The sequence below is a fragment of the Moschus berezovskii genome, chromosome 10 (assembly GCF_049115385.1).
Source record: "Moschus berezovskii isolate FMDL1 chromosome 10, NW_MosBer_1.0, whole genome shotgun sequence".
Classification (NCBI taxonomy): Eukaryota; Metazoa; Chordata; class Mammalia; order Artiodactyla; family Moschidae; genus Moschus; species Moschus berezovskii.
This window is the reverse complement of record NC_142469.1, coordinates 75466967-75488875: the sequence shown is the minus strand read 5'-3', so window position 1 is coordinate 75488875 and position 21909 is coordinate 75466967. Positions and strand designations below refer to the sequence as shown.

The following is a 21909-nucleotide window of genomic DNA, read 5'->3' as shown; positions in this document are numbered from 1 at the left end:
AGACTTCAGATGAGTTGCCTAAATTATTTCCAGTCTGCATTTTGAATTTCTTATAGCTCTTTTTAAATGTCTTTATGATTTCTGAAATTAAAGATAGTTGGATTAAGATATATTTTGGCAACTTTCCCTTCTTTTAAAATTTCTTGACTGGGCACAGCATTTCCATAATATAGAAAAAAAGTTATTCCTTTTGCTAGAGAGATGGAAAATGCTGATGTAGGCAACAAGCCAGGAGGCAGGCCATCCCCTCAAAGGCAGGGAAGTGGGTTTCGCTAAACTGGAGAAAAGTTTTGGGGCTAAGTAAGGAAGGAGAAGAATTTTTCACTTGTTTTGTTTCTGTTGGTGGTTAGAAGGAATTTACCAAAATATTGATGGTAGATGCCTCAGTGAAGGACAGTGCATTTCTTACTCCTGTCATGTGGGCTTCTGAAGATGACCAAGCAGCTGCAGAATTTGTGTGAGTCTGAGGTCACAGATCTTTTGTCCGCAACCCTCCTCCTTCCTTAATCTCTGAGGTCAGCGTGAAAGTGAAAGTGAATTCGCTCAGTCGTGTCCGACTCTTTGCAACTCCACGAACTGTAGCTTGCCAGGCTCCTCTGTCCATGGGATTCTCCAGACAAGAATACTGAAGTGGGTTTCCAGTTCCTCCTCTAGGGGATCTCCCAACCCACAGATCCAACACATCTCTTGCATCTCCTGCATTGGCAGGCAGATTCTTTACCAGATGAGCCACTGGGGAAGCTCCTATAAAACCCAAAGTTTCAGCAGCATCAAGCATCCACCTATGAGTCTTAAAAAATGCCTGGGTTCCTTACATTCTGCTACTAAAAGGAATTATAACCATGGTACGCAGAGTTATACTTGTCAGAATCTCAAGCTATGTTTCTAGATCAATCCTCCAAAAATACTGGATTTAAATGTGATGTTTAAAAATCCTTTGCCAACCTCATGACCCCATGTCACTGCTGGTTGTACATTCACTCAAATGCAGCATAAGCAACACTGCTTCTTAGGCATCTGAGTTTTAGCTTTAGGTCCAAGCAACTTGTAGCCCTGTGAATTGATCAATCTGTTTCACTTGCTTAATTGCCTTTTGTTATACTTCTTAGAGTACTTACAAACAGAGACACAAGTAGATTCTCAAAACAGTAGAATTAACTGAGCCATATATTTTTTTATTGAAGTATAGTTGATTTAGGGCTTCCTTGATAGCTCAGTTGGTAGAGAATCCACCTGCAATGCAGGAGACCCCGGTTTGATTCCTGGGTCAGGAAGATCCGCTGAAGAAGGGATCTGCCTGCAATACAGGAGACTTGGGTTCAATCCCTGGGTTAGGAAGATACCCTGGAGAAGGGAAAGGCTACTCACTCCAGTATTCTGGCCTGACAAAGAGTCGGACACAACTAAGTGACTTTCACTTTCATAGTTGATTTACAATGTTTCAGGTTTTAGCAGTGATTCAGTTATACATATACACACATACATATATGTATATATCTCATTTTTCAGATTCTTTTCCATTATAGGTTGTTACAAGCTATTGAATATTTTTCCCTGTGTGTATAGTAGGTCCTTAGTTGTGCATTTTATATACAGTAGTATGTATATGTTAATCTTAAACTCCCCATTTATCCCTCCTTCACCCCTTTGCCCCTTTCATAACCTTGAGTTTGTTTTCTATGTTTTTGAGTCTATTTCTGTGTTTTAACTGAGTAATTACTTAAGTTGCTGACAATATTATCCTGTTTAAATGATGAAGACACATTGGTCTTAAAAGCTTATAGGAATTGTATGTATGCAGTGTAGTGGAATTAACTTTGTACTGTATTATTTTCTTGTGAAAAACCTGAGGTGTTAAAGTTGAGTGACTCAAACTCTCACCTTGTGGCACATTATCATCATTGTTCTGTGCCAGGCCTCTGTCTAGTTCTATTCATTTCTTTTTGTGCTCATTTTTTTTTAAGTATGAGAGTCCTTTTATTTTTAATTTTTATTTTATTTTTTGTTATGCTACGTGGCTTGTGGGATCTTAGTTCCCCAACCAGTGATTGAACCTGGGCCCTCAGCAGTGAGCACACGGAGTCCTAACTACTGGACCACCGAGGAATTCCCATGTGCTCATTCTTCTGTGCCCTTTTCCCCACCTCTGCTCTTGGGCAGCCCTTCTCATGTGTTTCATCTGTATCTTTTTGTTTGTGAGGTGTTCCAAAATGTCTACTATAATTTTGGGCTTGTAGATATTTGACTCAATGTGAATGACATTCTGGGCTTCATGAGTGGTGCAGTGGTAAAGAATTTGCCTGCCAATACAGGAGATATAAGAGGTGGGGATTCAATCCCTGGATGGGGAAAATCCCCTGGAGGAGGAAATGGCAATCCACTCCAGTATTCTTGCCTGAAAAATTCCATGGACAGAGGAGCCTGATGGGCTATAGTCCATGGGGTCGCAGAGAATCAGACATGATTGAGCACACACACAAATGCCGTTCTATACCTTATTTGTATCTCACATTTTCACTGACACTTTTTAAGTCTCATTTATGTTACCATGTGTATTTCTACCCCATGTTTGTAGCAGTTTTTACAAGTCCTTGCTTCAAGCCCCTTCCCACATGAATGGTACTACAGAGAACACCATTATACCTGGCTGGTTATGGATGCAACTGTATGTTATTTCTTTGGTTTGTCCACCCAGAAGTGGAACTGATGGGACCGGCATACGTGTACTTAATTTGATTAATTGCTTTCTAGAATGATTTTGTTAGTCTCAGTCCCATAGTACTGCATATCTTTATTTTCCTGCAAGTGCTTGGCGTCAGCCAGCCTTGTGAGTTTTGCCAAGACTAATAGGTATAAACTAATATCAGTCTTGTGATTTGCACTTCCCTGGATAACTAGTGAATCTGAGCATCTCTCCATGTGTTTGTTCAGTTCAGTTCAGTTCAGTCACTCAGTCGTGTCCGACTCTTTGCGACCCCATGAATCACAGCACGCCAGGCCTCCCTGTCCATCACCAACTCCTGGAGTTCACTCAAACTCATGTCCATCGAGTCGGTGATGCCATCCAGCCATCTCATTCTCTGTCGTCCCCGTCTCCTCCCACCCCCAATCCCTCCCAGCATCAGAGTCTTTTCCAGTGAGTCAACTCGTTGCATGAGGTGGCCAAAGTATTGGAGTTTCAGCTTTAGCATCAGTCCTTCCAATGAACACCCAGGATTGATCTCCTTTAGAATGGACTGGTTGGATCTCCTTGCAGTCCAAGGGACTCTCAAGAGTCTTCTCCAGCACCACAGTTCAAAAGCATCAATTCTTCGGCGATCAGCTTTCTTCACAGTCCAACTCTCACATCCATACATGACCATGGGAAAAACCATAGCCTTGACTAGACAGACCTTGGTTGGCAAAGTAATGTCTCTGCTTTTTAATATGCTATCTAGGTTGGTCATAACTTTCCTTCCAAGGAGTAAGCGTCTTTTAATTTCATGGCTGCAATCAGCACCTGCAGTGATTTTGGAGCCCGAAAAAATAAAGCCTGACACTGTTTCCACTGTTTCCCCATCTATTTCCCATGAAGTGATGGGACCAGATGCCATGATCTTTGTTTTCTGAATGTTGAGCTTCAAGCCAACCTTTTCGTGTTTGTTAGAGTTTTTAATTCCTTCTTTTAGAAAATTACCTCTTTAGTTCCATTGCCCCGTTTTTAATGGGTTGGCATCTTTTTCTTCTTAATTTGTAGGAAGCAGTCCTTCCCATATTCTAAGTCACAAAGATATTCTCCTGCTCTTTCTTTTAAGTTTACAGTTTGCACTTTCATGATTAGATCTTTAAGTCATCTGGAGTCTATTTTTGTATATGCCATTAGGTAAGGATCTCCATAGAATTATTGCTCTTACAACCAATTATTTTTTTCATTGGCTTATGGTGGCAATTTAATTGTATGTTAAACTTCCCCCTAAAAGACTTGAGTGTGGTCTGGGCACTCACTCTTACTCCATTGGTCTATCAGTCTATTCTTAATGCCATTGCCATAATTCATTTGATTACTTAATGTTTATTACTTAGTATCACTTAGCACTTAGTGTATAGATATTTCTGGGGCAGGTCACCCTCATTTTCTGGAATATGGAGAAGGACAGTGGGTCCTTTTCTCAAGAACTTGTCCCTGGGACTCCTTTGTGGCACTTGACTTCTTACAGAGAACTAGAGCCTGGACTAGGGGTACAGAGGTGGGAGGGCAAGTGGTTGTAGGACCAAAGGAAGGTTTTGAGCATCTGCCAGAGCAAGGAGCACAAGAATAAGTTCTGTCTTGCTCTCACGAAGAGCCTGCTGTGACAAGCTGAAGATGGTGTATGGAGGAATCCTGCATTTCACACTGACACAGCCTCATGCACATCCTTTCCTGGGAATCTCTTCATCCAGAGGATTCGTTGGTGATCCTCTTGGGTTTCTGCCAAGTGCCTCATTTGAAACATCAGGATCTAAATATACTTTTGAAATGCTTTTTTGGCTAAAGTACACATTTTCTTTTCTTAAATTATTGAGATTTCTTTCAGCCAGTAAAGCCTTCAGCTTATTACCATAAACTTGTTACTCATGGAATATAAGCTGACTTTGATAATAGTCATTGCTTCCATCAAGTTTTTCTGAAAAAACTTGGCTTGAATCTTTCATGTGTCCAGTTCTTCATATCTGCACCTGATATTTTCATCCACTTTGAAAAGATTCTCCTCTGTCTTTATGGAGTAAATGAACTCTGAATTGCATATTTGGTGAAACTTTATTTTGGTTTCTTGAAGCAGTACAGGACTTTGAATTTCCCACAAAGGCTTTGCTTTTCTATTTGTTTTCCTAGTTGCAATGACCTTCTCTCCGTTTGGAGGCTATTAATGTGATCTTTAAATGCACAGATTATTTTATCTTTATCAGCTAATTTAATCCATACTTTTATCATTTTAGGTAACTTAATCTTATCTGTTTCTTCAGAAGTCCTTTTGATGACATTCTGTTGGAGGTTTTTCATTTTATGCATGATTTCTGTTCATGCTAAGTCATTTCAGTCATGTTCAACTCTGTGTGACCCTATGGACTGTAGCCTGCCAGGCTCCTCTGTCCTTTGGATTTTAGAGGCAAGAGTACTGGAGTGCGTTGCGATTCCCTCCTCCAGGGGATCTTCTGACCCAGGGACTGAACCTGCATCTCTTATGTCTCCTGCATTGTCAGGCAGATTCTTTACCATTATTGCCACCCAAGAAGCCCTTAGTTTAGTCACTCAATCGTGCCTGACTCTATGTGACCCCATGGACTACAGCCCACCAGGCTCCTCTGTCCATGAGATTTTCCAGGCAAGGATACTGGAGTGGGTTGCCATTTCCTTCTCCAGGGAATCTTCCCAAACTTGTAGCTCAGTCGGTAAAGAAGCCCTTATCCAGCTCCAAATTCCTACAATCCCTGTTGTCTTCTCTAGGAATAGCAGTCACTCTAGTCTTCTAACTGGTTGTTTATCATATGTTTAGTGATTCTATTCATTATTGAAAGTGACATTAAAATCTCCAACTACTGTTATTGTCTCTTGCTTCCTTCTGTCAGTTTTTGCCATGTGACATTTGGGCTGTTGTTAAGTGTGTGTAAGTTGATAATTGTTATATCTTCTTAACGATTGGCCCTCTTCCCATCATAAAATATCTTTCTTTGTCTCTAGGAACAATTATTGTGTTGTTTATATTGTCTCATATTAGTATAGCTATTCTCTCTCTCTTTTGATTACTGCAATGGCAAGCCACTCCAGTACTCTTGCCCGGAAAAATCCCATGGATGGAGGAGCCTGGTGGGCTGCAGTCCGTGGGGTCGCTAAGGGTCGGACATGACTGAGCGACTTCACTTTCACTTTTCACTTTCACACATTGGAGAAGGAAATGGAACCCACTCCAGTGTTGTTGCCTAGAAAATCCCAGGGACGGGGAAGCCTGGTGGGCTTCCATCTATGGGGTCACACAGAGTCGGACACGACTGAAGTGACTTAGCAGCAGCAGCAGCAGCATAATATATCTTTTCCCATCTTTTTACCTTCAACCTACTTATGACTTTGAATCTAAAGTATGTCTCTAGTAGACAGTATATAGTTGGATATGTTTTTTTATAGATCCATTCTGTCAATTACCTAATATGATTACTGATAAGGTAGGAATTATGTCTACTATTTGTTTCCTATTGATATATGTCATCTCTTCTTACTTTTTACCTTATCCCTCAATTACTGCCTTCTGTTGTGTTAAAGTAGATATTTTCTAGTATATTAATGTAATTCCCCTTTTTGTTTCTCTTAGTAAATAAGCATTTTTAGTTATTTCCTTAGTGGTTGCCCTGGAAATTACAACTAATACCTTGATTTATAATAATCTAGTTTGGATTCATACCCTTTTAATTGTAATAGCATATAAATCTTTGCCCCTGTATAACAATACTCTTCTTCCCTTTTGTCTTGTTAGTTAAATTTTATACAGTGTATGTCCCTCAACACAGAATTTATAACTATTGTTTCATGCAAATGGTTTTTAAACAAGATGGGAGAGTTAACAACCAGAAAATTGATTTAAACTGTCTTTTATATTTACCTATGTCATGACCTTTACCAGTGCTCTATTTTTTCATGTTGATTTGAGTTATAGTCCATGTTCTTTCATTTTAGCTTGAAAGACCACCTTTAGAATTTCTGGTAGGGCAGATCTGCTAGTGACCAATTCTCTCACTTTTTATCTGAGAATGTCTTAAATCTGTCCTTCATATCTGAAGGATGTTTTGCTGGATATAGAATTTATATAGGGGATTTTTTTTTTCTGGTTTGAGATTTGGGTGTTCTAGCATTCAGTTATCATGGTTTTGGCCATAGATAACAGACAATACCGGAGAAGGCAATGGCAACCCACTCCAGTACTCTTGCCTAGAAAATCCCATGGACAGAGGAGCCTGGTAGGCTGCAGTCCATGGGGTCGCTACAAGTCAGACATGACTGAGCAACTTCACTTTCACTTTTCACTTTCACACTTTGGAGAAGGAAATGGCAACCCACTCCAGTGTTCTTGCCTGGAGAATCTCAGGGACGGGGGAGCCTGGTGGGCTGCCATCTATGGGGTTGCACAGAGTCGGACACGACTAAAGTGACTTAGCAACAACAACAGACAACACTGCCTGAAATTGGCTAAAATGATAAGGAGAGCTATGGTGTCACATAATAAGAAACACAGAGGAAGATGAGCGTGGGTATGATTTCTGCTCACCAAGTTACTCAGCTTGGCTCCTCCAGGCAACCAGCAGGACTGCACTTCTCCACTCCCTTGAAGAGAGATGTGGCCGGCTGTGAGACTGACTCTGACCAATGAAATGTGAGGAGTGTCAAGGGCGTTGAAGATCCAGTATGCCGTGCTCCATCTTCTCCCTTTCTTTGGCAGTGGTGACTGATTTTCTAGATGGTAAAGCCAGTTTTTTCGGATGAGGAGGATGAGAGATGGGTCTGTCCCATGAGAGATAAACTGCTGTTGCTCTAACATCTGGGGGTTGTTAGGTAGAGCAGCAGCATCTTGCCTACCCTGAATAATGCCAGCAGCTCCAAGCTCAGCATGTCAGGCTTTGGATCCACATCTCAGTGATTCTTCTGCTCCTGGCAAGCTTCATCAAGTGATGGAGTTCTAAGGACTTTTCTCAGAGTATGAAAAATACAAAACTAATATTTTGCCCAATTCTGATTTGCAATATCAAAATATACTGGGAATGTCACAGAAGTTTCCATAGAGAGGTTAATTTATGCTTCTTAAAAAAACTTATGCTGTATCTAGGACAGCAGCATGAGGATTTAATAAATGATTGTGGGGTGCCCTTGCATACAAAGTCCTCCAAACATTAGTCAAATAGATAAAGAAGTGAGCTAGCTAACTAACTAACTGCCAGGTGTTAAATTACTAGCACTATACTTATACAGTTTCATTGTCTGAGTTGTCTGAGATTTCGCTTACCCGTGGTGGACTGTGTTCTGAAAATATTAATGGAAAATTCTAGAAATAAACAATTCATAAGTTTTAAATTGAGAGAGAAAGACCACATTCACGTAAATTTTATTACGGTATATCATTATAATTTTTCTACTTTATTTTTAGTTATTGTTGTTAATTACTAACTGTGCCTAATTTATAAATTAAATTTTATCATAGGTCTATGTGAAGGGAAAACCAGTCTGTCCGTAGGGTTCAATACCATCTGTAGTTTCAGGCTTCCTGTGGGGTTCTTTGAATATATCCCCTGCAGATAAGGAGGGGGCTACTGTAATTCATTTCTCTTAAAACATTTTATTTTTCTATATATTTGGGAATATATGTACCCCATGACTTTGAAAGTCATGTAGTAGTTCTCTGTGTTAGCTTTCTTTGGCTTAGAAATCAAATGGATTTGAAAGCCATGGAAAAACTGCTTGGATAGTCAAATGCTAAGGACATCTACTAGGTTCCTTTGAATCTCTTTTAGGGCATTTACTGTTTGCTTCTTACTGCACCTGACACATGATAATTTATTGCATAATATTCTAATCATTTTTCTAGCCTTTTCCACAGTTGTTTCTCTCACGGTGCAAGACGGAACAAGATAGCAAAAGTTGAAGAAAAACGTTGACAGTTAATTGCATTCTGGATATAATGCAATTACTGCCATCAGCAGGTGGCACATTTGCTAATACTGTGAAGGTTTAAAGTCAGCTGTGCACTTGGGAACATGGGGCAAAGTCAAAGCCCTTTCCCTGCTGACTAAGACACATGACTGTACGTTAAGGGAAAAAACTGCTCCACAAGGAAGCATCGTCTTCAAAGTCACTTTGATGACAATAGAAGTAAAAACAGGGATGATTGGAATTTGGTATGAAGAAAACCCTATCATCTAACATAGCACTCTCCAATAGAAATATAATATGCACCAAAGATATAATGTAACATTTTCTAGTAGTCACATTCAAGAAAAGTGAAACAAAGCAAGTGGAATTATAATATTAAAACTATATTTTACTTAACCCAATATTATCATTTCAGCATGTAATCATTATGAAAATTTGTTAATGAGATGTTTTACTTTCTTTTTTTGCATACTAAGTCTTTGAAATCCAGTGTTTCCAGCACATGTATTAATTTGGTCTAGCCACAATTCAAGCACCCTATAGCCACATGTGGCCAGTGACTTCTAGAGTGGATGACTACCTTAGAGGAATTAGAGGGTTAAACGACACTCTCCAGTATACACCATAGTTAGCAGGAAGCATGACCAGTTACTAATGTCAAACCCTTTTTGCATTTCTAGGGTAAATCCAAGTTAGTTTTTCCTTGTGCAACTTTGTCCAGGAATGAGATTGACCTATAATTATCTTCTCTAATACAGTTCTTTCAGGTTTAGGATTCAATGTCATAGACAGAGGCTTCATAGAGGCCTTTGTAGAATGGACTGGAATACTTCATAGGATTCTTTTTTTTTTTTCTTTGACTCCTTGAAAGAATTTATGTAAATTTGGTACACACTCCGTTTTGAAAATTGAGCAAAATTTAACTGTGAAACCATCAGGTCTTGGTATTTTCTTTGTGGAAAGACTTTTATTTATGTAAGGTTGTAGGAATTTCTTTTTGGTCTGCTGGTATGTTACATTTTTTCCTAGAAATTTGTTCACTTGTTCCATGTCTTGGTAATCATCTTATGTTCACAGATAGTGGATCTACCTGACACTTTCTTAATATCCTTGTAGAAGTCCTAATTTTTCCCATCTTTTATAGGTAACATCTGTTCATATTTTGGTCAGATGACAGTATGTCAACTTGTTGATTCAAGTGTAGTTCAGCCAAGTGTCCTGTCAACTAATTTTTCGAGAAAAAGTTTTTTTGTTATCTCCTCAAAGCCTATTGATTGCCTTAGGGATTTTTGTTTGTTTTTCTGGCTGAACTTTAAGGCTTGCAGGATCATATTTCCCCAATCAGAGATTAAACTTTGGGCCGCAACATGAAAGAGTCCTCATCACTGGACTACCAGGGAATTCCCTGATTGCCTTAGATTTTTGTTGTTGTTGTTATTTATTTTTTAATTAAAGGATAATTGCTTTACAGAATTTTGTTGTTTTCTGTCAAATCTCAACATGAATGAGCCATAGGTATACATATATCCCCCCCACTTTTGAACCTCCCTCCCATCTCCCTCCCCATCCCACCCCTCTAGGTTTATGCAGAGCCCCAGTTTGAGTTTCTAGAACCGTACAGCAAATTCCCGTTGGCTATCTGTTTTACATATGGTAATATAAGTTTCCATGTTACTCTTTCCATACATCTCACCCTCTCCTCCCCTCTCCCCATGTCTATAAGTCTATTCTTTTTATCTGTTTCTCCATTACTGCCCTGTAAATAAATTCTTCAGTCCCATTTTTCTTGATTCCGTATGTATGTGTTAGAATACGATATTTCTCTTTCTCTTTCTGACTCACTTCACTCTGTATAATAGGTTCTAGTTTCATCCACCTCATTTGAACTGACTCAGATGCATTCCTTTTTATGACTGTGTAAGATTCCATTTTGTGTGTGTACCACAACTTCTTGATCCATTCATCTGTAAATGGACATCTAGGTTGCTTCCATGTTCTAGCTACTGTAAATAGTGCTGCAGTGAACAATGGGATACATGTGTCTTTTTCAATTTTGGTTTCCTCAGGGTATGTGTCTAGGAGGGGGATTGCTGGATCATATGGTGGTTTTATTCCTAACTTTTTAAGCAATCTCCATACCATCTTCCATAGTGGTTGTATCAATTTACATTCCCATCAGCATTGCAACAGTGTTCCCTTTTCTCCACATCCTCTCCAGCAATTATTGTTTGTGGACTTTATGATGATGGCCATTCTGACAAGTGTGAGGTGATATTGTGATTTTGATTTTTCTAATAATCAGCAATGTTGAGCATCTTTTCATATGTTTGTTACCTACCTGTATGTCTTCTTTGGATAAATGCCTGTTTAGATACTTTTCCCACTTTTTGATTGGGTTGTTTGTTTTTCTGGTGTTGAGTTGTATGAGCTGCTTGTATATTTTGGAGATTAATTCTTTGTCAGTTGTTTCATTTGGTATTATTTTCTCCCATTCTGAGGGTTGTCTTTTCACTTTGCTTATTGTTTCCTTTGCTGTGCAGAAGCTTTTAAGTTGAATCAGGTGCCACTTGTTTCAGTTCAGTTCAGTTCAGTTCACTTCAGTCGCTCAGTCGTGTCCAACTCTCTGCGACCCCATGAATCACAGCACGCCAGGCCTCCCTGTCCATCACCAACTCCCGGAGTTCACTCAAACTCACGTCCACAGAGTCGGTGATGCCATCCAGTCATCTCATTCTCGGTCGTCCCCTTCTCCTCCTGCTTTGTTTCTATTTCCATTACTCTAGGAGGTGGGTCACAGAGGATCTTTTGATTTATGTCATCCAGTGTTCTGCCTCTGTTTTCCTCTAAGAATTTTATAGTTTCTGGTCTTACATTTAGGGTTTTATCCATTTTGAGTTTATCTTTATGTATGGTGTTAGGAAGTGTTCTAATTTCATTCTTTTACATGTAGCTGTCCAGTTTTCCTAGCATCATTTACTGAAGAGGCAGTTTTTGCCCCATTGTATATCCTTGCCTCCTTTGTCAAAAATAAGGTACCCATAGGTGCATGGGTTTATTTCTGGGCTTTCTATCTTGTTCCATTGAACTATATTTCTGTTTTTGTGCCAGTGCCATACTATCTTGATGACTGTAAAATAAGCAAAATCAAAACAGTCCAATAAAGTACAGTAGATTGACCCAGCAAACAAAGGAAATAAAAAATTATATCTACCAGTTAAGAACAACACTAACTAAAACACAAACTGGAAAACAAAACTAAAGCAAGGTGCCAAGTGGGGAATAAAGCAATGAAGACAAAACTAACAAATATGTTGGGAAGAAAGGAAAGAAAGAATAGATATGCAAAGTTAAATAAAGATAGATGAAGAAGATTTATATAGATTAAAGATTAATTGCAAAGGGGAAAAGAACAGTAGGAAAAGCAAAGGAATAAATGTAGAAAAAATAATAATAGGCTTAAAAAGTTTAAAATTAAAATTAAAAAAAGAGAGAGAGAAAAAGGAAAACTCCATAGAACTGCAAAAGCCCAATATAGTGGCAGAGGTATATAGCAACAATAAAAAACGTGACTGAGAAAAGAAAAAAAAAAAAACCTCAAGAGCTTAATTAGATTACATAGTGCCAATAAAATCGACAACTACAACAGAGCAGGGGGCAAAGGGGGAAAAAAGAAAAAAGTAAAAAAAATCGAAAAGAGTCTACAGAACAGGTGAAAACATAGGGATAATAAATGTTTGTCTTGAGTCACTGCTGTCAGAGTGCTTTCCCTCACTGGGAGTCACAGTTCTCCTTACCTCCCTAGGATGCCTTCCAACTCTGTGCTGGTTTCTGGACCTGCTGTGGGGGCAGCTCAGATTCTGATTTGTCCTACTCTTGTGTGTCCTTACCGCCAGTGTCCACAGCTATTAGAACTAGTGTGTTTTCTTTTGTGGGAGCTCTCAACATCCTTTTATGTATTCCATAGACACGGAGTCTGCCTAGTTGATCGTGTGGATTTAATCTGCAACTTGTACAGCTAGTGGGAAGGTTTTGGGTCTTCTTCCTTAGCCACACTGCCCCTGGGTTTCAATTGTGGTTTTCTTTCTACCTCTGCATGTGGGTCATCCACTGGGGTTTGCTCCTGAGGCTGCCCTGGAGGACTTGGGTCTGCCCCAGTGAGGGCCAGGTGTGGAAGTGGTTCTGCTGCTTGGGTCGCATGGGTTCTGGCAGCACCAGGTACTCAGGGGAGATGGCGGTTAGGGAAGCAGGAAATATATTGCTCTTAAAGGATATGGTAACCAGTATTGGCCAATACACTCCAGTATTTTTACCTGGAGAACCCCCCTGACAGAGAAGTCTGGCAGGGCACAGTCCACAGGGTTGGAAAGAGTTGGACACGACCGAAGTAACCCTGTGTGCATAACACAAAACACTTTTGCCTGTGGCAGCTCTGACCCAGTGAGGGTTGAGGGTGAAGGTGGTGCAGGTGCTTGGCTTGTGGGGATCCTGGCGGCGCCAAGTGTGCAGGGACATGGACTGTCTCCATCGCAGGAGTTATGGCTCTATCAGAGTCTTTTATCATGCCTCTTGTAGCTGGTGATCAGAAGGCCTCTTTGGCCAGTTTTTTTTCCTGTAGCTCCTCTTATTCAGGTACTTAGAGGGCTCCATTGCTTGGGGTCCTTCTCTGTTGTGCCACGCATCAGGTACATAGAAGGGTCCCCCTGGCTTTGGTAGATCGGCGCACCAGGCACTTACAGGGGCACCCTGGGTGGGGTCCTACTCTGTTGTTCAGTGCATCAGGCGTTTGATGGGCCAGCCTCTCTATTGTTCAGCTGCCAGATGTTGGTGTGTGGGGAGAGGGAGGCTATGGTGATGGCTCCACCCCTACACGTGACTCAGCAGTCTCGCCTTGCTTCCATGGCTGCCTCGCTTTCCTCCACAGGCATTTCCCACCACAATCTCCTCCCTCCCCTTCCCTCGATCTGTCTCTCCACAGTCAACAGCAGCCCTCACCCTGTGATTGCTCCACAGTCCCTAAACTCCTGCTCCCAGCTGCTGCACCTTCTAGGGAACCTGCCTTCCGGTCTGGGGTATGTATGGCTGCAGCAAGGACTGTCTGATTCTCATTCCATTTAGGCTGCCACAGGTCAGCTGTTTCACTCTCAGCCTTAAATGTTTCTCCTCTGACTCAGACAATTGCCCGGATATGGGGACTGGACGCCTGCTTCAGTTCCCCCACCCACCAAGGGCAGGTCCATCCTAGAAACATTCCTGTTTCTCCCCCTAGTTCCTTTGTCCTCCCAAGTTTTGCGATATTCTACATATTCTTTTCACTGGTCAGGTACTCCTGTCTGCTCTTAGCTGGTGTTCTACTTCTGTGTCTGAAGTTCTATTCCTGACGTATCCGTGGAGAGAGATGTACTCCACGTCCATCTACTCCTCTGCCATCTTGTTCCACCTGCCTTAGATTTTTTTTTTCACTTTAGATTTTTAATGAGAATATGTGGGGTACCTTTTAGCCACCCCACGTGATCCAAGGTATCCAAATGTATAGGGAATATAATTGACAACTTCATGATTTAGTATCACAATATACCCACTGTATTTATTTTGAATTTGGATTATATGGCATAGTACTACAACTCCAAATAGGCATTTAAAAAGGAAGAATGCAAACAATAACAAAACTTTATTAAAAACCTTTTTATCTCTTTTTAATATTTTGCCTTCTAAAATTTAATTGCACAGGAATAAATGACATTCTTATTACATGTTAAACTTCTGGATAATCTAGATATCCATGTAAAAGTGTGTGTAGGAAATGAATAGCTCTTAAATCTGTCAAGAGAACAGATTATAACTCCAAAGTTGGTAATTAACTATTTGATTTGTTCACAGCATCAAAGATTTGTTCACAGCATTTGTTAGTCAAGGTCAAGCATAATGTTACATATGAGGGCATTACTGAGTATGTAACAACAGCTCATAATTCAAGTCTTCATGGAGTGTTAAACTGCCACCTGAAACATGGAACACATGATATTTTGAAAATATTTTGCAGGAGGAAGCTGTTTGTTTAGATTCTGAGGTAAATGAACATCTTACCTGGTTCCAGCAAGAATATGTGAAAACAGAAAAGGACTGGAGTGAAATTGAAAAGAGGATGAGCCAGACTTTGGAAATAAGAAGAAAGTTGATTGGCGGCAGAACACCTCTGAAGGACATTCTTAAAATGTTTCCTTTCCTGCAGTGCCCTTATCAGGTATCTTTATTTACCTATAGTACTCTGATTAGTGTGTTCCAATGGACTTTTCTCTCTTTCCTCTTGGAGCAGTAACAGGACTGTGTAGAAAGATGATGGGTGTGAATCTCAGTAGAATGTGTGGGGTCCAAGGGGCTACAATGAGGAGCATTTGATAAGAGTTTCTGGAATCATTCTGATAACATGCACTGGCTGTCATCAGATTTGAAGAGTCGCCAGTGGTGCCCCAAGGCACCACCCCCCTGCTTTGGCAGACTTTGACAGTGGGAAACGTTTTCGCTTTGCATGCGTTTAGACAATCAAGATAGGTTATTAGGGTGCTGTTAGCCTGCAGCATTACTCACAATCTATTTCCTTTATCATCCCAAATTATTCCATAAAGTGAAAGTGAAAGTCATTCAGTTGTGTCTGACTTTTTGCGATCCCATGGACTGTAGCCTGCCAGGTTCCTCTGTCCATGGAATTCTCCAGGCAAGAATACTGGAGTGTGTAGCCATTCCCTTCTCCAGGGGATCTTCCCAATCCTGGGATTGAACCCAGTTCTCCCACATTGCAGATAGATTCTTTAAGTGGTCTTAAAATATATGAAGTTTTTATGGGTAAATCAAACATCCTTCCGTTTAGTTTATTTAAGATGGCTATTAAAGGTCCTATTATAATTTTACTGTAATTTTGGCTATAGTATATAATGAAAGATTCATCACAGTTTTATCTGAGAATGCATTTCATGAAGGAATGCTATGGGTGCAAGAAACCAAATGAAATGAAAAGTTTTACAGACTTTTTTTCTCTTCCCCCCCCAAAAAAAAACTGAAATAAGAATTTGTCTGCTTTTTTTTATTTTAATAATAATGTCTATAGAGAACATCTGAATGTTTATTACATAGCAGGCATGTTCTTAGTGCTTCACATGGATTATTTTAGTTAATTCATTTTCAGCAACCCTGCCTTATTTATTGCTTCAATTCTCTCTCAGTTGCTAGGAACATTAAGATCTGGTAGCCTCTAACTGTTAGAAGAGTATGACAGATTGACATATGCATAAAATATACTTTTAAAGCAAAACTTGTTAAACCAATAGTCTAAAGTGTTAGAAAGTGAAAAATTGAAAGTGAAAGTCACTCAGTCATGTCTGACTCTTTGTGACCTCATGGACTATACAGACCATGGAAATCTCCAGGCCAGAATACTGGCGAGGGTAGCTTTTCCCTTCTCCAAGGGGATTTTCCCAACCCAGGGATTGAACCCAGGTGTCCCAGGTCTCCTGCACTGCAGACAGATTCTTTACCAGCTGAGCAAGAAAAGGAAGCCCAAGAATGGGTAGCCTATCCTTTCTCTGGAGGATCTTCCTGGCCCAGGAATAGAACCGGGATCTCCTGCATTGCAGGTGGATTCTTTACCAACTGAGCTAAGCATGTTCTAAACATTGTGGTGGTTCCCAAAGTACCTAGCAGAGTACTGTGTATGAAATACAAGTGAAATACTGATCATTTTAAATACTAAATGAGTCAGTAGATGGTTGATTCAGGCAAGAATCATTCAGTTTAGTTCAGTTCAGTCGCTTAGTCGTGTCCGACTCTTTGCGACTCCATGAACCACAGCACGCCAGGCCTCCCTGTCCATCACCAACTCCCGGAGTTCACTCAAACTCATGTCCATCGAGTCGGTGATGCCATCACTGACTGGTTGGATTTCCTTGCAGTCCAAGGGACTCTCAAGAGTCTTCTCCAGCACCACAGTTCAAAAGCATCAATTCTTCAGCGCTCAGCTTTCTTCACAGTCCAACTCTCACATCCATACATGACCATGGGAAAAACCATAACCTTGACTAGACGGACCTTGGTTGGCAAAGTAATGTCTCTGCTTTTTAATATGCTATCTAGGCTGGTCATAATTGGTGAATGCTAAATCTTGCAGATGAAAATTATAGTAGGAACAAGATATTTACATTAGCTCAAGGGATCACCCTGTAAAATTCATACAGTTCAGTTCAGTCGCTCAGTTGTGTCCGACTCTTTGTGACTCCATGAATCGCAGCATGCCAGGCCTCCCTGTCCATCACCAACTCCCAGAGTTTACCCAAACTCATGTCCATCGAGTTGGTGATGCCATCCAGCCATCTCATCCTCTGTCGTCCCCTTCTTCTCCTGCCCCCAATCCCTCCCAGCATCAGGGTCCTTTCCAATGAGTCGACTTGTCTCATGAGGTGGCCAAAGTATTGGAGTTTCAGCTTCAGCATCAGTCCTTCCAATGAACACCCAGGACTGATCTCCTTTAGAATGGACTGGTTGGATCTCCTTGCAGTCCAAGGGACTCTCAAGAGTCTTCTCCAGCACCACAGTTCAAAAGCATCAATTCTTTGGCAATCAGCCTTCCTCACAGTCCAACTCTCACATCCATACATGACCACTGGAAAAACCATAGCCTTGACTAGATGGACCTTTGTTGGCAAAGTAATGTCTCTGCTTTTTAATATGTTATCTAGGTTGGTCATAACTTTCCTTCCAAGGAGTAAGCGTCTTTTTAATTTCATGGCTTCAAGCGCTATCTGCAGTGATTTTGGAGCCCAAAAAATAAAGTCTGACACTGTTTCCACTGTTTCTCCATCTATTTCCCATGAAGTGATGGGACTAGATGCCATGATCTTAGTTTTCTGAATGTTGAGCTTTAGGCCAACTTTTTCACTCTCCTCTTTCACTTTCATCAAGAGGCTTGGTTGCAACTATATTTTAATCAATGATTATTATATATATATATATATGAATTAACCTGGAAGATTCCATTTTAACCGAGCGATCAGTTACTATCTTCAATATTGGGACCAATGACCATCCTCCTCATGGAGAAGTGCCAGCGTTCTTGCTAAAAAATATGTAAATCATGAAGAAACATCATAAGAACCTGGAATGAGGGGGTGTTCTCCCAAGTAATTGGCTTCTACTTTTCAAATATGTTAAGGAATTTAAGGAAAACCGAGATGCTGTTTCAGACTGAGAGACCAAAGAAACATATCTAAATCTCATGTGTTCCTATATTAAATCTAAGATTTATAAAGAGCATGATTGCAACAATTGGAAAGTTTAAACATTAGATTTTCCTGATTTTGATGGTTATGCTGTGCTTGTGTAAGATAGTGTCCTTGTAATTCTTAAGTACAAGGAATAATAATATGCACTGAAGAATTAAGGGTTAAGAGGGCATCCTGTCTACAGCTTATTTTGAAGTCAATCAGAAATGTTAGCCTTGGGCGAAGTTGCATTAAGGCCATTTGTGACCTCTGTTTACTCTTTCTGCAACTTTAATGTCAACCTGAAATTCTTTTTTTTTTTCAAATGTTAAAGAAATTCCTAGGTTCTACACCCAAGAAAGTGGACTCTCTACCTTGTGTTTCACTTCACATCTCCCTGCTCTCTGAGAGAGTTTCTTTTTAGGGTAGTAGTACAGATTAGTGCCCACTGAGGGTTGCCTGATAAAAGAACTGCTATGCCTTTATGAGGATGTGCATTCCAGTTTTCTGATAACTTTCAGACCTAATCTTTGGGCAATTTATGATCCACCAAAACATTCGAGAAGCAATGAGACCCAGTGGGTAGTATATAACTTTTTTTATAGAGTTTTAGGGAAAGTGATGACTACATAATTCCTTTTAGTGTGGGTGATGAAGAGTTTTATAATGTCACTCTGTCAAAAAAAAATTGGGGAGGGAGTGGTGGTGGAATTCTCCCAAGAGAAGAATTTAGGTGGTAGTAGGAAAAAGTGATTCTGAGTAAAGGGGTTTCCATACAGGTTAACTGGTTTTGCTTTCATCTCATAGTTGAATCTCGTACATTTAGATTGTTTTTCATCCTTTATTTCTGTCTGATGTTATAGTGTCTCTAAAGCTCTTTTCCCTTTAGGATAATAGGGTTAGGGATTTTTTCAAGGTTTGCTTCCTAAAATCGGATAGATTTCTTCTTGTGCCTCTTCCTGGAGAGTGCCAAAATAACACTGTAGCAATTAAAAGACGCTTACTCCTTGGAAGGACAGTTATGACCAATCTAGATAGCATATTATCGGTGAAGGAAATGGCAACCCACTCCGGTGTTCTTGCCTGGAGAATACCAGGGACGGGGGAGCCTGGTGTGCTGCCGTCTATGGGGTCGCACAGAGTCGGACACGACTGAAGCGACTTAGCAGCAGCAGCAGATAGCATATTAAAAAGCAGAGACATTACTTTGCCAACAAAGGTCCGTCTAGTCAAGGCTATGGTTTTTCCAGTGGTCATGTATGGATGTGAGATTTGGACTAAAAAGAAAACTGATTGCCGAAGAATTGATGCTTTTGAACTGTGGTGTTGGAGAAGACTCTTGAGAGTCCCTTGGACTGCAAGGAGATCCAACCAGTCCATTCTTAAGGAGATCAATCCTGGGTGTTCATTGGAAGGACTGATGCTAAAGCTGAAACTCCAATACTTTGGCCACCTCATGCGACGAGTTGACTCATTGAAAAAGACCCTCATGCTGGGAGGGATTGGGGGCAGGAGGAGAAGGGGATGACAGAGAATGAGATGGCTGGATGGCATCACCGACTCGATGGACATGAGTTTGAGTGAACTCCGGGAGTTGGTGATGGACAGGGAGGCCTGGCGTGCTGTGATTCATGGAGTCGCAGAGTCGGACACAACTGAGTGACTGAACTGAACTAAACTGAAAGAAGTGTAAGATTCTAGAATCTCGGCTGGGTAACACAGACAGCCAAAATATTCATTGTATTCATTGTGGAGGGATTTCTTTTTTGTTTGCTCTTTCCCCCAGTTACTTTGTTACCCTCATTTGCTTGAGTCTGTATCCAGATTTAGTTCTGCAGGCTTAGCTGTTTCTCATGTCCACTATTTATCTTTTTCTGTTCACTTCAGGCTTCTCCTCTTTTCTCCTCCTCTGTCTTAAGTTTACTTCTCCACTAAAACTGATCAAATATCTAGTATATAAATTAGCATTCAAAGCTTAATGTAATTCTACAGAGTAATTTAATTCCTTGTAGTCCATAGGTTAGCATCTTTTGTGATCTTTTTCTTTTTTCAGCTCTTCAGAGAATTCCAACTTCTTACAAGAACAGATATTTATAAGAAAACAAGGCACGTTTTGGAATCCTATTCAGAAAATATACTGGCTTCTCTTTCTTTGGTGGACAACCCAATCAATATTGCATTGCAAGAAAAGATGAAACAGCATACAGATGAAGACATGTTGAAACGTTAGTAAACCTGGGGGATAGGGTGATCTGGTCTCAGTTACCTGTATAATTCAGGGGAATTAGGAAAACTATATTTTTTAGAATTTAGTGAAAAAATATGAGGAAGCAAAAATAATTTCTCAAGTAGGAGCTTAAGAATAGATTTTAAAAGTACACGTGATATTATATTTAGGAAACTAGTAACCTGTTAATTTCATATAGAAGGTAATTTACAGGCCACAGATTAAGTATAATGAAATCATTCTGGCAGGTGAATAGAGAGTACAGAATTCTTACCTCTTCTTGGCTGTGACATGGAGGGCAGAACAGGAGATCTTCAATGTTTACTACAAGGAGATGTTTAAAAAATAATGCTAAGGAAACTAAGATCTAAGAAAGCTAATTTGTTCTTTAGAAGGTAACAGCAACAAAAAAAAAATCCACACATTTTAATACTGGCTTTACTTACAACATTTACTTGGACTGTAAGTATGTTTGCTTTGACAGATATGAAGATGACAGCCACTTGTTTACTCCTACCGGATGTTTTTGGGGAGGATTCCAGCCTTTTTGTCATTGTGAATGACAAGGTATGCAGTATGTCAATGATCATTGGTTTGATATTTAATACAATAAATTGAAGCAGGATGGTGGCCTATTTTAAAGTTATGTTTTGTCATATTTGCAAATATGCTAAATTGCAACAAGTGCGTTTATTGTAATATCATGGTTAAATTAAGGCACATTGTACTATTGAGCTATTTTACATACCACAGGGTGGTGACTCTAATATTTTTTATTCAGGTTCAAGTGTCCACGCCTGTGTTAGAAGTTAAGAACCCTTTCAACATGGATGTCTGTGAATTTTCTTTGTATTTAGAAAAAGAGAGGCTCACAAAGGTGAATGACTGTATTACAGCCTTGGCTGCTCTCATAGCTTCCTTCCATGTGTTTGGGATTGAGTGTCCAAGAAGACTGTCTCAAACCCTCAACTTCCTAGAGACACTGATTTTTGATGTGCACAGTCCATATTCTCCTTCTATGAAAAAAAAGGAAAAGGAAGTAGGATTTCAACATCCAGTTACTTAAGAGCATGCCAAATTTTTTAAGCAGAATGGATCTCTGGTGGCTGAAACTATTAACCATTGTTTTGATTTAGTAGAGGTAGGTATTAGAAAAATCTTCTTGTCACTGAGATTCAAATGAATATTAATGCCTTCTACCTTTACACTTTGACGCAAATTCTTTATTGAAATTCTGTAATAAAATATGACTTAAAGAGCTGTTTATTTCATGTTTTAAGAAATTCCAATCGAAGTTAACACTTTCAAGGGGGCATTAGTTTAATAAAAGACACTATGCTTCAGATTTTCTTAAAATCCTTCAAATTAGGGTATGACTTGCACTTAAGGCAATATGTCCACTTTTGAAATGACTTAATGCCTAGGAGTGCCAAAGAATTGATGCTTTTGAACTGTGGGGCTGGAGAAGACTCTTGAGAGTCCCTTGGACTGCAAGGAGATCCAACCAGTTAATCCTAAAGGAGATCAGTCCTTAATATTCATTGGAAGTGCTGATGCTGAAGCTCCAACACTTAAGCCACCTGACACAAAGAGCCAACTCGTTGGAAAAGACCCTGATGCTGGGAAAGACTGAAGGCCAGAGGAGAAGGGGATGACAGAGGATGAGATGGTTGGATCGCATCACTGACTCAATGGACATGAGTTTGAGTAAGCTCTGGGAGTTGGTGATGGACAGGGAAGCCTGGCATGCTGCCGTCCATGGGGTTGCAAAAAGTCAGACACAA

At 40.1% G+C, this 21909-nt stretch overlaps 1 protein-coding gene across 6 annotated transcripts in view; it reads left to right on the top strand.

Moving 5' to 3' along the window:
* The window catches only part of SAMD3 (sterile alpha motif domain containing 3), a 48258-nt gene extending 26558 nt beyond the window's left edge, over positions 1-21700 (top strand). For all 6 annotated transcript variants that reach the window (XM_088840941.1, XM_088840939.1, XM_088840940.1 and 3 more), the window contains 4 exons: positions 14691-14891; positions 19952-20123; positions 20610-20692; positions 20907-21700. In XM_088840941.1, the coding sequence (XP_088697067.1) occupies positions 14691-14891; positions 19952-20123; positions 20610-20692; positions 20907-21191 (741 nt within the window). In that variant the 3' untranslated portion in view covers positions 21192-21700. The remainder of the gene's footprint in view (positions 1-14690; positions 14892-19951; positions 20124-20609; positions 20693-20906) is intronic.
* The last annotated feature ends 209 nt before the right edge of the window (positions 21701-21909 follow it).